Here is a 16,525-nt window from a genome sequence, read left to right on the forward strand (position 1 = left end):
ACTATGACGGCCAAATTCAGCGGTCGTTTGACCAGTCTCTTGTGAAATTACCTCGTCGCCGACGACAGTACTTTTCAAGCTTGTCAGAGATGGAAAATCCGGTGATACCCTAGCCGTAGCATTTTGCTTGCTGTTATTTGAATCAACAGCGCTAGTGATGGAAAAACTGGGTGTGGAAACCTGTGGGTTTGCTTGCGACTTCCTCTTGTCAACGCATTCCCATTCATCACTGTCTCCTCCCTCGTCGCTATGCCGTTGCTTGACACCGCAGGCCCTAATGAGCTTTTCCCCTTCAAAGGCAGAGGCAAGTTTATCGATAACAAGGAAATTTTCTAGCACACGAGCGTCCCCGTCATCATTATCGAATTCTTCCGTTACCTCGTGATCAGTGGCTTCGCCTTCTGCGACTTGCCCGTTCGGTCCAGTGCAGGTCCATTCTTCTTGATTCGAAATGTTTTTTTCGGATCTTTCGTCTCCCCCGTATTCCTCAGAGTCTTCAAACTCAGAACCTCTGTACTTACAACCTTCATAGTCGTCGATCCCGTCGCAGCTTCCTGCACACCCGTCGTGTCCATAGTGATCTTCTTCAAAGTCGCAAATGCCACCGTCGTTGGAAGCACATTTTTGATCATCGGCTCGATCGTACTTAGAATTTTCTTCCTTTCCGCAATCAACACTATTTTCATTCACGACTTCGACACCTGTAAATATTCCATCACTGCTTTTGAACGCTGATTTAGGTCGGCTATGGCAATCGTGAATGGGATCGGACGTGCTTCCATTCGTTGGTTCAGCGGGGCAAAGTGGAACTGCGACATTGTCCACCTTACTCTTGTGTTCTTTAGAAAAAAGAAACGCAGCTAGCACGGCTTGCTCAGCCAGCTTCGAGTGGAAATTCTCGAACAGCTGATTCAGCTGCGAGTCTCCATAATTAAAAAGTAACCATCGAGACATGCTGCGATTCTCGTGGATAATTTGTAGGACGGCAGCACGCTGAAGACTCTCCCGCCCATTGTGAGCCTGGATATTCGATCGAATGTCAGCCAGCTCCAAGTCCATACCAGCGAGAACTTTTTTTAAGCCCGCACCAATAGCTCGCATGCGTCGCTGCTCAGAGATCATATCGAGATGTCTCATATGTGTAATCAAGGAACTGACATCCTTATTTATATTATTTCCCATGCTGTCATCGTTTGGGATTCCACACTGTGAAGCCATTTTGTACATTTCGTAGAATAATCACGAATTTTCCAGTAAACAACTACGCAACTCTTCGGAGATTCCCAGGGACACACTCAAAGGAATATTTATCGGACAGAACTGGCTTTTTACGAATTCGCAAGTTCACGACAGACATCTGTTTCCTCAGATTGACGAATTCCGCTTCGACTGTATACGCTGAATGCATTTAGGGATCATTAAACCAAAAGACAATTAACAATGATATCGCACAGACAATATATAACACTTGTGTTATTTAAGCCGAAGTTGATATTTTCCAACAGTCTTTTCACAATGTTTTTTTTTTTTTTTTTTTTAACTAATAATCGAGTTAAAATTATCGCAGTAAGCTAAAGGTTCTCAATGGTTAAAATGCGTCCTTTTAGAGCGAACGCGCCGCAATAACGACGTGTCTTCTGTGTTAAAGTATCAAATTTTCAGTGTGGCATCAGCCCATCAGTCCAGTCGTCTAGATATGGCTATGGGCTTAATGAGGGTTGAGCCGAAGCGAGAGACCTAGAAGTGGCTGTACGTATCCGTTCTATCACAGTCGTACAGAAAGGTACAATTTAAGAAAATGTTAGTGTATTTAAACAAAAATACGCAGGTTTAGGCGCGCCTAAACACATCCTTATCACTTGATGTAACAGTTGGCTTACGACAGTGCAAGGAACACATTTAACTAGAGTCATGGAAATATCGATGATTGCTCTGTGAATGATCAATCAGAGTATGGCGTGAACATATGGAATCATATTGTCGTAAAGGAAAGCAACTGCCATCGAGCAAAGATTATACATTGTGTGAAACAATAAATCGTTTATTTTCGAAGGGATAAATACAATTACTTACCAAAAATGCTACAATATATGATATAAAAATGTACGTACGAAAAACAATTGGATTGCAGTAAATTTTTAATTATTTTTTGCAAACGTGTACTTGTTTATAGAGAACACAAAGGTTAATATATACGCAGCACAGTTCGTAAAACAACGAAGTTGAATGTAACTGTGTCTGTTGTATACCTAAGCGAACGATTCTGCACCTTTAACAAGAACCGTATTAAGATTCTGCCGTGAGAATAACGGGTCAAAGACGAGCTTTAGCTCTTATTCCCGGCGGTGAGGGGGATTGGGGAAGGAGCTGTTTGAAAGGAGCTGTTTGCAATAAGGCGGTTGTTTTTGAAAATGAACAGCTATCCTGCTGAATGATATTTCGTGATAGCTCGACGGTTTCAGCGAATTATAAGTCGACTATGGCACGAAGCTCTCTAATGTGGTAGTTCTCTCTAGTGATAAGTTGCCAATCCGGGTACGTTCTCGATTGCGACATTCTTACCGTGGGTAGCGATAAAGTGCTGTTGAGCAGCTACTTCTAGTGCTTGCTAGAATAGTCGATGTGGATGCAATTTTCTGAAGCCAACTTGATTACGCTAAAGCCTGCATGAACCCTAGTGGTTAGCCATACTCAGCAGCTATAACCGAAATACAACGAATAATGGCGATCTTACAGCAGTCTTCGGACAACCTTTATGGTTTATATGGACGATTTTGCTGCTTTCCGGGCTTCCAGCGGACGCACTTATGCTAATGGGCATATTTGTTCCGTAAGAGACATAAAACGTGGCCGACATGTTTCCATTTCTGGACACAAAGGCGAACGATATAGCCGAAATTCCGCTCTGTTTAGATGTTACTTGAGCAACGAGTTTCGTACCGCTATTCCATGTGGAAGGCGTGCATATTAAAAATATCTAAAGGAATAGAATTCAGTATAGTGGATGACTTCACAAGCGCTTTGAGATTACATACGTAAAGTTACGGCTTGCTTGTTGAAGCTTATTACACGTGCAAAGGGCATGTTTAGGGGTTCCCAAGGAAAAGCCTTATCAATTCTCTTCTGCACTCCGATATTAACACCAACTGTGTGCTACGTTTAATAGACTTGTAGCGCGATCTACCTTATTTTAAACATGGCATAATTTTGCGTGGTCTTTTGCAAGTTGGACAAGACAATCTGTTAATACTGCTCACTTAGATTTCTAGCAGTTGGAGTGTTTTTTCTATAGCTCCGAGCTATCGGAGCAACGCTTCCTTATTTTGCTACAGATTCGATATGATTAAGAATATAATATAGGTCGACAACTTTCTACAGTGGTGACGATATAATACACTACGCGTCGAATCAATTCTATAGCAGTGCTTCGTACTCGTGAACCGTTGATATATAGTATATGAAGTTTACAACGCTACTTAGTCTTCATAGTGGGCCGTTGTGGGGTTTTCTCATTCAAGCCCGAAGTATTACTTACTATCCCAGATTGGTTATAGAATTGTAACTTGATTTGACTTTGCCTTTAAGAATGTACCTTTGAAAGGGGCAAAGCTGTTGCAGAGAAGCGTGCTGGTCATTTTTGCTTTTCTGTCACTCAACAAAAGTCCATCTGTTGATTTTAATGAACGGACGTGTGAATGTGCCCATGGAGCTTGGACATACAGAAGTAACACGCAATAAGATCTGTACTCATCTACTGCTAATATGAGATAACTGTAGTGTTAAATTCTGTTATCTTAATATTCTCAAAGGCTAGTTGTTAGCGTCGAGTAAAAAAATACAATGCGACAGGTCTGGTCTACATCATCTATGGATGGGTCCTATGTTATAAATGTTGCCTGTTATATAAATGCATTTGGCAATACCATATCGCGGCGGCGTTGTCACACTTTGTATCCTTACGTAGAGAGTACAGCATAAAGCTTAGGAAACTAAAGACAAGGCAAGTTAAGATATCAAAAGCGGCTTGAAGCTGTCAATCAAAGGTTTCTAGAAACAGCAAATAGTAACCAAAGTATTTTATCTGGAACAGATCAGGGCGAGCTCGAAACAAGCAGCTGTATGGTATGGAGTTTTTGCGGTGGGTTCAGAGCGAACAAGAACGAAGGTTTCTTTAATTTTGATTATCAATATATATATATATATATATATATATATATATACGTCTATAATTGTAGAACAGGTAACAACTGAAAAACCAAACAAAGTAACAACTTCTATACAATAGGTCAGATAAGACTATAACAATTACGTTGAAATCGAAACTAATATTTGGGTGTTTTACCGTGTGAGAAATATACCCTAGAATGTGCAATGTTCTCCTATTAATATATCATATTTGCCAGAAAATTCTGTTTATACAGATTAAGATAAACAATTTCAAGTTTTGAAACTTCCGCCATAAGGGCAAGCTACTTCGAACGCGCCATCCTTCAAAAAAATTCCAAAAATAATTCGACCGCTTCTTAAATGGTTATGTCTGATATACAGCATAACAATATACGGCTAGAATGAGTTCATATCCACCATATTATTCAAATATCATCGTTGACTTCATAGGTAAAGTTACCATGGTTACTTAGATATTACGTTATAATCGTAGATAGTAACTTATTGAATAAAAACAGCAACTGCGGTTTCGCTGTTTATGATAATTTATTACCTTACCTGGATCCTTATCGACTTTTTATAATTATTAGCATGTATGTACGCATAAATTTAGTGGTTGAACGGTGGCTTAGTTTTTTTTTAAAAAACTGTACGCTGCCGATACCGCCGATACAGATTATTGGCTAAAGGGATCTTTCTCGTTGTTTTTTTTTATGTTTGTGAGCATACTACATCGGCGGAATAGTCATGAATAAACACGACCCATGTACTTTTTTTTTATACAGATTGCAGGTGCAAATAATAGTGCGTCATTCCACACAAGTGTTCATTTGTGTTAAGAATTGTGTCCCATGTACATGTACCCTTTGAAATATTCTTTAGTTAACTTCATTTAGTAGCAATCATTTCACGCGAAAGCTAAAATCTCTCCCCATACTCTCGTATACTTATTTTTACTATCCCGGCCACCCGTGGCACCGTCATAAAGTACTAGCGGAAAAAATGCATCCCTATATCAAAATGCTTCACGATTTTTACACTATTCGAACTCAATATCAGCATAAGTACCATCATAATTACATGAATTCCATTATTTTCAAATCCAAGTTAAATATGTTGACTAAAATCTTGTACCTAAAACGCTCAAATAATTTACCTCACACGGGTGTCAAAGACACCTGGAACGTCAAACGTCTCACTTTATAAAAATGGAAACATTGAGACATGTACTTTCCCAAAACATCTCGCATCTTCTTAGGCGGCACCATTATGTCAAAAAAAAAAAAAAAAATTAAATAAACAATACGTAAATATTACTTCAGCCTTGCTTGAAATGGACCAGGAGTTGATCCATTAACGGCACATATTTCACAACCTGTGTGAATAAGGAACAAATATAAATATTATTTAGACCCCATGATGACGACGACGACGACTTTTTTCGAATGATAATAACTGATCTTGCAATCACCATTTGCGACGTACTCTTCCTGTCATCGTAGCTAATCTTATGTTTACTAGAGTCAAAGGCAGATGTGCTAACTAAAGGAAAAGATTTTCTCAGCGTCTAGCTAGCGTAACGCTAACCATTAGATCCGATTTCGTGAATGAATATGCTAGTAGTGAGGAAGGGCAGTTAAATTAGAGTGTACCGGCATATGTGACAAAGAAATGATCCGGCAGAAAAAACTCCATGTTGCATCACTGTGGAATCGCATTCGGACTATCGAATAATGGCCCATGTTTTTAAGCGCCACTAACCGTAGCAGCAGAAAGTTTCCAATAGCGTGCTCTACCTTCAGCAGTGAATCCGTAGGATTAGGGCTGCAGCTATTTAGCGTATCATGAATCTTTATTAGTAAGGAAATTCTTAATATTATGGTTTCAACAACGACGCAAATTTATTTGTGTCGTTGTGTGCCAGGTGGCTTGCCTCGATCGGTACATAGAAAAATCGGCTTTTGTCCTATGGACAAAAACATGCCTTCCGTTTAATCCACGTTGTATGCCAAGCCGGGGAGTAGTGGTACCAGTGGTGCGTTACAACAAGAATAATAATTAAGGTATATTAACATAAATAATTAGTATCTACAGATGAGAACACTATCGTTACGAAGATCCGTCATAGTATATAACGACTGTATTTAGTGCTTTTCATGATGCTGCCTAGATAGACGAAGCGTTGCCCCCAATGACGTCTACCCTATACTGGATCGATATTATCGCAAGTGACCGCTCAAACACCTGTCGGCCACGAGGAGAGATCATTAAAAGGATTGACGCTATCCCCGAACTCAATCGATCATACAGCAGAGTTGTCCTTTCAAAACACCACGCATGGGCACATGCACCCCATCCCACCCCCCACCCCGCATTAGCGATTATAACGAAATCTGAAGAGTGATACGCACTCAGTCCAAATGAACGTAACGAAGTTCAATTATTACAATCATCATTTCATTAGATACCATCTGTATGTTTGAACAGAGTTAAATACCTCCATAATACATCAATACACTATAGGCTATACACGGTTAGCTCACTGTGCGCCTCGCCATCAGCAAGAATACCTGCCCGACATCAACAAGCCCACAAGTGGTCCAGTCATATTGTTTAACGTATAAGTTACGTCATATATATATATATGTGCGTGCGTGTGTGTGTGTGTGTGTCTGGGTGGGTGGGTGTGTGTGTGTTTGCGTGTGTGTGTGTGTGTGTGTGTGTATTCCATCAAAGACCGACTCGTTCCATGCCTAAAGTAGAAAATCGTCCAAATCACCAACTGGGCAGCAGTACGGTCAAAGGGATAATAATCTTGTTGAATCGAATAGCTACATATTAAACATTTCGCTGTTGTCCGCACTTCTATTTGTAATAAAAAATGAAGAAATTATATCGCCAGGTTTATTTCTTAGCCTTGCGATATTCGCGTACGTTACAGACGTCACCCCGGGCATTGGAACTGAAGCCGAGGTTATAGTCTTGGTGCAATACGGCTCGAAATACCGATTCTTCAACAGGTTCTCGCTGAAGGCTTTCTTCTGCCGATGAATACATTCCATACAGCGTCGAAACATCTGGAATTGAAGCCGGGAGCTCATACAATTTACGAGTGCATTGTTCATTCCTGCAATCAAGGCAGACCAATATGAGAGACGATATTGTAAATGGAAAGCACTAGGCATCAATATGCACAATTCGTTTCTAGTTAAGTATATACAGCACCGACAGGTGTTAACACTCGAGGGTAAATAAAGATTTAAGCTTTCAATGCATCGCTTAATTACATCTCGTCCACACGACATAGTAATGTTCAACAGGTACAAACCTGCAATAATGAACGGGCAAAGCCGGCAGACCTTGGATGAATTCTCTGAGTAAAAAAATCTGCTCTCGAGAGCAGCCTTCATAACCCGCGGCTGGCGACCATTCTCCGTCATCGAGGTCGAGGCCTGCGCTCCCCACGAAGCGATACACAAAACCTGACAAAATCCGTTCGGTAATGCCGAGGGTCGCTGCAAGGAACTTTTTGCAGACTCGTATCTGGATGCGCATGAAACAGAAAATAAGCCAGTAAATACGATTGCTAGAGATAGGTATGTTTTGAGTAGCAGATTACGCGTCAAAATAAGTTACCGTAGGATTTAAGATATTGATTGTATTAATGTTAATGTATCAAGATACTACCAGATATCATAGTTGGCTGGCAAATCAATAAATATAATCTATACCTCTAGTATTTTCATATAACTAATACTAATTATAATATTGTAACTAGTGTAGACGGCATATCTGACATATATACCTTTTGCATGTTGTCGTCAGGCTGCGGTAGGAAGTAAAGGTAGACGAAGGTTCGATTTCGTGTTGAAGCCATCGACTTTGAGCTCACTTTCGGGATTGCCTTATCGATGCAATGTCTCTCCATCCACTTTTGTTGTTCCTGAAAAATCGAACGGCCCAAACAAACGCAAAACATACAAAAAGGGAAACTCTCAGTGGCAAGATTAAATCTACGATTGTTTAAGGGTAATGCTTCTCGACGGAATAAAACGACCTTTGTTAAATTTACCTTCGGCATCGATTCACATCTATAAAACTGCAGCCTACCATCATTAGTACTACAAATGTCATTACTGTCCGAACGTCTATATTCGACGTTGTCTGGTACTATATCTGCTACTATCCAAGAAAAGCCTCAATGCACTTCACGATCTCTCTAACAAAGTGGTCCTCAAAAATCTGATGGCCTTAATTTGAATTAAAGCAAAGTCGAATTATGTCGTCAAATAAGCGTTTCTCCATCTCTGGGAAGAGATCTGCATGTTTCACTACCCATTCCAATCCAATGCAATATACAGCTAGTGTGAAACAAGAGCTGTGCATTTCAATGCGGTCCCAAACATCTCCCATCAGGCCACAGCGATAAAATAAACCCACTTGGCCTGTCGTCACGCGTAGACGAGATCGTTCCTTCCGCCCAGGAGTAGAGCTTTTATTTTTATTTCTCTAATGTTTTTTGCTAATATATTCTATAGGTTGATGCTGCCCCTAATCATCGTGAAGATCATACATACTCGTTTCCTATATGCTAACAAAACATGTAAGTTGATCCACTTTTTCAGTCTCTTTAATGTTGTTCAAAATTAGCAAAATTTTGCCATAAAAGCGATCGGAAAATTTGAGCAAATATACCTCCGAACCACTCGCGAGCGCCCAGTAAATATCGTAGACGCGAATTCTCTGATCCTCCGTAAATTTTCCGTTGCATCCATTTGAGCAATCATTACCACAAGGTGACTCACGTATTAACCTAAAAAGTAGCATATATACAATAAATATTTTTTGTTATCTGTACATGTGGCCAATTCTGTATATATACGAGTGCCACTAGCCGTTTGATCGCTAAAACTGTTTTAATCATTTCGATTTTTCTTAAATAACATACAAGGGTGCCCCTCTCGTGTTGAGCACATTCAATCGACTCAACATGTGTTTTTCACTATGATAAATCCTGTAAACCTTTTCTTTTCGGTAGCAACAGGCTCCTCTTTTTGGTCCACATCCATCTTCTCGACATTGTCGCCGACACCTATGTTTACATAAACGACATCAAAACAAATCCATTTCTTGGTAATTCAGGTATACAAAGAAACTAAACTTACTATACCCGAAACAGTGTGTGACATTGACCCCGAAATATTCGTGTGCATAAATTACAGCTGGCATTTTTCAAGAACAGTTTTTTCTAAAGAGCTCACATTACGGCTGCACGAAGGAGCACTTTGCCATCTACACTTTTGGGATCCAAATAGTTAACTTTGGCCGATATGCAACGTGAAGTTTAAACGAATACATCATTTCACAACAAAAAAAAAAGGGCATCTTAAACATTTTCTTGAGATGAATGTGGCTAGGAGCAAAATTAGGCCGAAAGATTTAAGAAACTATGAATTAAACTCTTCTGACCTGCGTCTTTTTCATCGCCGCCTGTTTTGTTATCTTCCGTTGACTCGTTACTTCCCGTGACGGAGGAGGGCTCGGTACCATTTTCCTTCTCATCCAAGGATTTGTCGTCGCCATCTTTGCCCCGCGCTTGGTCACCTGTCTTAGTATCGAACTTATCCTTTCGCTTGACCTCCGGCTCGTCACATTTTGCGTCTGTGTCCTGCTTGCTGTCCTTGATGCCTTTATCATCAGTTTTACTGTTTGTTCCGTCCTGTTGATCAATATCAACAAAAAAAATAAAGCGAACATCCCAACCCATGAGTGATGGAAAGTACTCACCATCAACTTTGCTATTAAGTCCAATTGAATTCATTCAAAATGAAAGCTATAGGAATTGTATAGCGAATAATTATAAGATTTTATAAGGCGTGAAATATATTATAATATGATCTTGTCTAAAACCATAACGAAGTCCTTCATCAGGCCATTAGGTGGCGACAAGATCCTAAAATAACAATAAGATAAATTTATCACGGCAAGCATAGAAGCTATTAAGACCGGATAATTAAGACTGAAGAACCTCGTTTACGGAGCAGATTATAAACCATCTGTCCTCCCGCTTACCAAATTTTACGTATGATCTCGGACTATGAGATGACCTTTTTGAACTGGCTGATGCGCGATGAGGATACAATCGCCAGAGACGGTTCGACATTAGACGACGTTGCGAAGACGAGGTTGATTATCAGCAAGTTAGACGCTTCCTCATTGAAACCCTTCTTGTCTATCTCTATTGCCCCAAAAACCTTTGAAGTTTTCGAATAATGACACTTTGGCTACGGGTACCGAAAACATTTTTTGACTCTAATTTGTTCTTTTAAAATCGTCAAACCAAAAATTATGATACCGCATTGCAATAACAGTAGTTTAAATATTTTTAACGAATACGCGGGGACAGTTAGCCGTCTTCAAAAGATTGCAAGAATGTCCATAATATGTTCGAACCAAAGGAACTTTTTATTCTGGATGGTGGCCTGAATAAACCTGAACATGAGGACGTGACTAACTTAAACCGAATGCAACCTTAAAAGAACTGTACACTCATGCACGTCAATTCATGCTGCTTCACGCCGCTTGTTGCATTGTCGTTGGCGACAAGGTCAATCCGATTCAGACTCATAAGATTGGTGCATGATGAAAGAGTCGTGGGTTCGTGCTACTATGGATAAGCAATTTAGGTCCTTGCCTCCATATCCATATTCTAGATGCAGTGGCAACCCCTGGCATGTGGAATGCACCTACAAGAACACATTTGCAAACGTGTAATATCGTAGGTCATAACGACAGGTATTGCCCTAAACATTCAGAATTACGTCATAAGACACCTAGTTATCGCCAAATATTTAGATAGGATTTAAGCTCCAATTCTAATACCAATTATATGCAGGCATTCGACATAAGGACAATAAGGCTAGAAGTACGTCCACCGCATTGGCAAAGAATCTTGCCGGATATAGTCAATAACAGTTATTATAGCTAACGGATAGGTTAAGACATGAAGTTCGACGTTACTATTATAAGCAACAACGTTTAGGAAAGTAAGTCAGCCGTTTCTCGACAGCAGACATAGAACCTGCGTTACGACTCAAACAACATGACCTCGAATGATACCACAAGCTTTGTGGAGTGGTACACAATCGTGACTGTTTGGTTTCTAATACTAGGTATCCGTAATTTAGAGATCATTTTGAATCAAAATGGTCCTTAAATTACCGATGAGCCCCTCTGAGGACCCTAAAGGTCATGATTCGGCACCTAGTCTTAGCAACATGGTGAAAATGTTCAGCAAAACGGCAGCTAATGGCGTATTTGAAGCGGAACCAAGCGATAATGTTCAGCCTTCGGCTCAGAAGAATCTCTAAAAACGAATCAATAGCAATTTTTATTAAAGCGCGCCTCGTATCGTGCACTGTTCGTCTACAAACTGAAGACGGTTCGAACTCCAAACATTGATAAACTGTGCTATTTTAAGCCACGTAACTTCTCTGAATGGACAACACCGATTGTTGCCCAGGGACAATCAAAAGATTCAAGACTTCGCGCTGACGACTATCAACAGGCCTACATGATGCTTTAGCTGACCATTATCACCTATTTCCTGTTCCTGATAACATATTTACAAAATTAAACAGAAGTCGCTATTGATTTAGCATAATATTTTTACGGTTAGAAGTTAATAGAGACTCAAGATCGCTTCAACGATCAACACACCAAGAGAATTTATCCGGCTAACATTCGATATCAGACTGCGTCCCCACAGTTTCAATAGTTGATAGACCCAGTCATTTCAGGTGAGGAAAATGTTTCAATTGAACATAACCAAAGAGTGAAGCACGTGCAAATGCCTCCTTCGGCATAGCTAAATCTAGGTACAATGACACCGTGGACGGCAGGAAACCGGGCACGAGAAAGATTGAAACCATCAAATGCCTGCACTCATTCGTTTCGGAGTTCTCTGAAAACGCAAAACTATATCAAGCTTACGTAGCCGTTTGATGAAAAACTGAAAAAGGACTCAGGCTTCTCATGCGCAAGACGATGTCAGAAAAGCTTAGACAAAATCAAGAAATTCATTTTTTCTTACTTGTACCATCTCGTTACAATCTAACTCTTCCTCTAATCGTGAGAATCAGTGCACAGCAGTACGGTATCGGCACTGTTATTCCGCATAGATAGCCGGATGTCACCGCAAATGGTCCGTCTTAGCCGCTTTCCAGTTTGTAACAACTACTCTCAGAAAAAAAGGAGACGCTTGCAGGAAATTCACACAACGGTGGCATTTTACTTTACTGACACTTTTACAAAGGAGGAAAAAAAAAAAAAAAAAAACAGTTCGTACGGCGAATAACAGTGGGCGACTATATAACTGAATCATTGCTCTAAAATCAATACGAGACGATTACTGAGTTCGGATAATTTTTGAATGTCAAGTAAAGCTTCGAAACAGAACGACAGTTATCGCATCCAAAAGTGGCTCTTTTAATGACTAAAGCCAATTGCGTATTTGAATGTTCAATACAATACCTTTAGGTCAAAATGGTTTGAACTGGCAGATTATTGTACAGCCTGAATAGTAACTGGAACTAACTTTACTCACTATCACTAAAATATATACTGATAAACAACCGAATCGTCACTCCCACGAAATGGCGCCGAAATTATTTTTGAAGATCTACACCGAACGCATCCCGGCTCAACGAACATAAAAAGAACAACTATAGTATTGGTCGCGTATCGGCCAGGATATGGACCACCTGGTCCGCAACTATGAAGAGAATATAGATGAAGTGAAGGGCAATAACCCTGCCCCCTTCCTGAAAAAGCTTCTTTCGAAATGGTGCGCATCCAGTTCACTGGGAAACCCTTAATTTTAACAATTTTTATTCTAATAGCCAGAGCCGTACCTTATGAATAAAACGATGACAATACGTGCTTTAAAAGCTATATTGAATCCAAGAGCGCTTGTGTCCAGCAATGAACCCTAGTTTTAATCAAAAACAGCTTGCGAATTGTCAGATGCGGTTCATATGTGGACGCTCGCGCTTCGCCCACAGCGAAGTGGACGAATGGAAAGTTTTGTTGGGTTATTCAAAAGAGGTCCAGTAAAACAGTGACAACGATATGACGTTCATCGAACGATGTACCCATCCCTTCAATTATATCAGTAACTATCCTCAATAAGGAGGGAAATAACTTCTCCCAAAACAAAAACCCAGAACACAACTTGACATATTAAAAAAGGAACGACACAGAGGCGACAAAAACACAAAACGGTTGTCAAAATATTTTTCTAGAGAGGGCTGATATACGCAAAGAATTATAGATCGACACGACTTCACTTCGGACTACGTACAAGCGAATCGGAAAGATACTTCATGAAACACTGATTCATGGACTTCTAAACAGAGACATGCACGCACACACACACACACACCTATCTTGGGCTAGAGCAATCCCTGCAACCCCTAACATCAACACCCGTATCGTTAGTCGAAAAGACTCAATACAAGTTAGCACACCATCTAAGTAAATGTTTCGAATTTTATGCTTGATACTACTGTTAAACACTGCTTCGGACGACTGGCTCCCAGCACGGAATGAAATGTCTACGCCGAGTTCCAAGCCTAGGCCAGCACGGATCCCTAAGTTTAGTAGGCAAACACGCTACCCACAGCGCTATCACGAGGACTCTCGAACCACCTAACCGATTGCAAGTGACTGAACAAGACAAAACATGTAATTGAAGGTAGCCGTTTACCTAATATTTACGAAGAGAAGGTATAGGAATATTGTACGACAGATTGTAGCACAAATATAAAAAGCGCCAAATATATTACAACATTATCTCGTCCAAAATTGTAACGAAGTCATTGCTTAAACAACTACAACGATTTTGTAAATCACCTTGGTTACACCCGTGTCGTTCGTTGTCACTTGGCTCGCTCCGGCTGCCGTGGGCGATGTTCCTGTATTCTTCTCAGCGCCAGCACTATTCTCTGTATCATTGTTATTGGAGTTATTTGTGTCCATCGGGGTGCCGACTTCGGGTGCTTGGGTACTTTCAGTCATTACTAGTTTGACAAATAATTATCGGAGCGAATCAGCAAGACCGCTAAAGAACCTAGTTAACTGTAGAGCTTATTCGCAGAATCAGTTCACTACGATAGCTGAATAGTCGAGGTAGAAAGGGGCGATTGGAACAGGGGCGAATTCGTCGGCAGCACACGCCAGGTACTAGGCTGGAATCGACTGTAGCTACTGAAAACTTGCTATGACTGAATACGATAGGCGTTTTCCGGATATTTGGGTCTCCTGAAAAAGAGCAACGATACTACGTCATTCCAGGTGTATTGCAATGAATGAAAACATGCTAAAAGCGAATGTTGATGCTTTTTATACATTTATGTCGTATAGAGTGTAGCTTATCGCAGCTACACTGGTACGGATCCTGTTCGGAATTAATATACAGCTTAATGGGGAACTAATATTGCCTCGAGCATTTGATCGTGCTGCCAAACATTTTTACGGCAACACAAATCCTTAAAAAGCAGTTGCCGGTATTCTTATAACGTAGTGTTGCCACACACGTGGTCTGTTTACCATATAACACCGGCAACAATAAAAAGGTACAAACCAAAGGCGCCTGTGTCCTCGCACGACCTGAAATTGGTTTTAATACTTGTCTATCTATAATACAAGGTCACTGTCGCAGCTTTTTTCAAAATCGATGCAAACACCGACTTGGCTGAAACAATATACCGGAAACAGGTAACGCAATAAGACTATCACATATAACTTTCATATCGGAATTTTCTCCTAGACAGTTTTATTATGAGGTGTTTGTGACATCTCTCGATACTCTTGTTCATATCGTGTGTCAGTAATAACAGCAGTTTACTGTTTACTGCACTTCATTCATGTAGTCCAATACTTAGCATGCAATTGTTGCAATAACTGGCATATCTTCATATTTCATGCTGTCATTTTTCGCAACGCATAAAATAATCAGTCTTGCAGAATAATACTTCCAAATATTCATAGAAGAAACTCCACACAAAGAATTTTTAGGCGACGAAATCTCATCTAAAGTAAGTCAAAACGCATTATCTGTTTCTGCTATGCTAAAGCAATGCACATACGAGCGCGCAGTTCTCCTCCGACTCCCCAAAAATGTCTTAGAGAAAAATTTGAGTCATGAGTTTCTGCGGTGTGTCTAAGGCGTCGACATGAGCTCGACGACTATATAATATGGCGTAAAAACTTCCAAATAAAGCACTTACAACATAGAATCCCCCCCTAATTATGATACTTACATACATACATTCATCATAGATACACAACATGGCGCTGCGAACACCAAACAACCACTGCAAGCGCCACTACCGGTCGATGGTCGATGCCGGCTTATCGATATATATATATGCTTTGGCCGAGCGGTAACTAGATGTCAAAATAGTTCCCTCAGCGTGGGATAATATAAGAGTAGTGTTTATTTTAACGCAAGTCGACCGTCATAATAGTAACACTCACACAGTATGTTCTATTAGGATATCACTTCCGACAGATACTGGTTTTATTTACGGACAAAAGCCGGTATTAGAAAGGCGCTGAAGTTATAAAACGAGCAGAAACATCCTACGAAGCAACAACATCGCACACACGTATGATATGCTAACAACAAGCAAAAGTAAGTGTTACAGTTAGCGAAATTGCAATATCGGCACTAAGTGACCAGCCAATCGTAATCGCACTGGTAACGAAGACGGCCCGAAACACACATACACTTAAGGCATCATCGTTGGCCCCACAGTCGTCTTTTGTTCTTACCTGTATCGCCTGTCCCCTTAGAATTTGCGCACAGCCGAATACCGCGAGAATAGAAGCAGTATTATCCGTTCTGAAAACGCGTGTTAATAGCTATTTGACGCTAAGAAACTGGAAAACGCTGCTATCGCGGGTCATCGGCAAAATGCACTTACCCGAGAGTCTTCGAAGAGGACTCGAACCGGCGCCGTCTTTCCGCTGGCAGCCGGTGCCAAAAAGCAGAAGCACATCACAAGACAACCGTACTCCAACAGCCGTACATCAAAACAACACACGCGCACACACACACTCACACCAGGGCACACACATACACACACACCCAAACATGGGGTGAGAACAGAGAACTTCAAAAACAACATCAACATAACACAGTTAGGAGCTGGTAGCGTTTGGTTGTCCTCCTCCTCCTCCTCCTCCCCCTCCTCCTCCTCCTCCTCTTCGGTGACGATGTGCGAGGCGGCCGCTACTACGGGTCGACATGTTACAGAAATGCCTATGTTCACCGAGCGCTAACAGTTGTACCAGC

At 40.7% G+C, this 16,525-nt stretch overlaps 1 protein-coding gene across 3 annotated transcripts; it reads right to left on the reverse strand.

Annotated features, from left to right (window-relative positions):
- Positions 1-4,694: 4,694 nt before the first annotated feature.
- LOC111263118 (uncharacterized) lies at positions 4,695-16,302 on the reverse strand. 3 transcript variants are annotated; one of them, XM_022837940.2, is made up of 8 exons: positions 16,155-16,302; positions 14,080-14,487; positions 9,637-9,886; positions 9,190-9,259; positions 8,863-8,980; positions 7,973-8,110; positions 7,496-7,710; positions 4,695-7,294 (listed from the first exon to the last, which is right to left on the reverse strand). In XM_022837940.2, exons 2-8 carry the CDS (start codon positions 14,242-14,244, stop codon positions 7,072-7,074), a joined length of 1,179 nt encoding a protein of 392 aa, XP_022693675.1. In that variant the 5' UTR covers positions 14,245-14,487; positions 16,155-16,302; the 3' UTR covers positions 4,695-7,071. The 3 variants fall into 3 exon arrangements, with proteins under 3 accessions (XP_022693675.1, XP_022693676.1, XP_086825581.1); XM_022837941.2 differs by lacking the exon at positions 16,155-16,302 and adding an exon at positions 16,003-16,114; XM_086969455.1 differs by lacking the exon at positions 16,155-16,302 and adding an exon at positions 15,489-15,505.
- Between the last annotated feature and the right edge of the window lie 223 nt (positions 16,303-16,525).

This window comes from Varroa jacobsoni, unplaced genomic scaffold, assembly GCF_002532875.2.
Source record: "Varroa jacobsoni isolate VJ856 unplaced genomic scaffold, vjacob_1.0 scaffold_735, whole genome shotgun sequence".
NCBI lineage: Eukaryota > Metazoa > Arthropoda > Arachnida > Mesostigmata > Varroidae > Varroa > Varroa jacobsoni.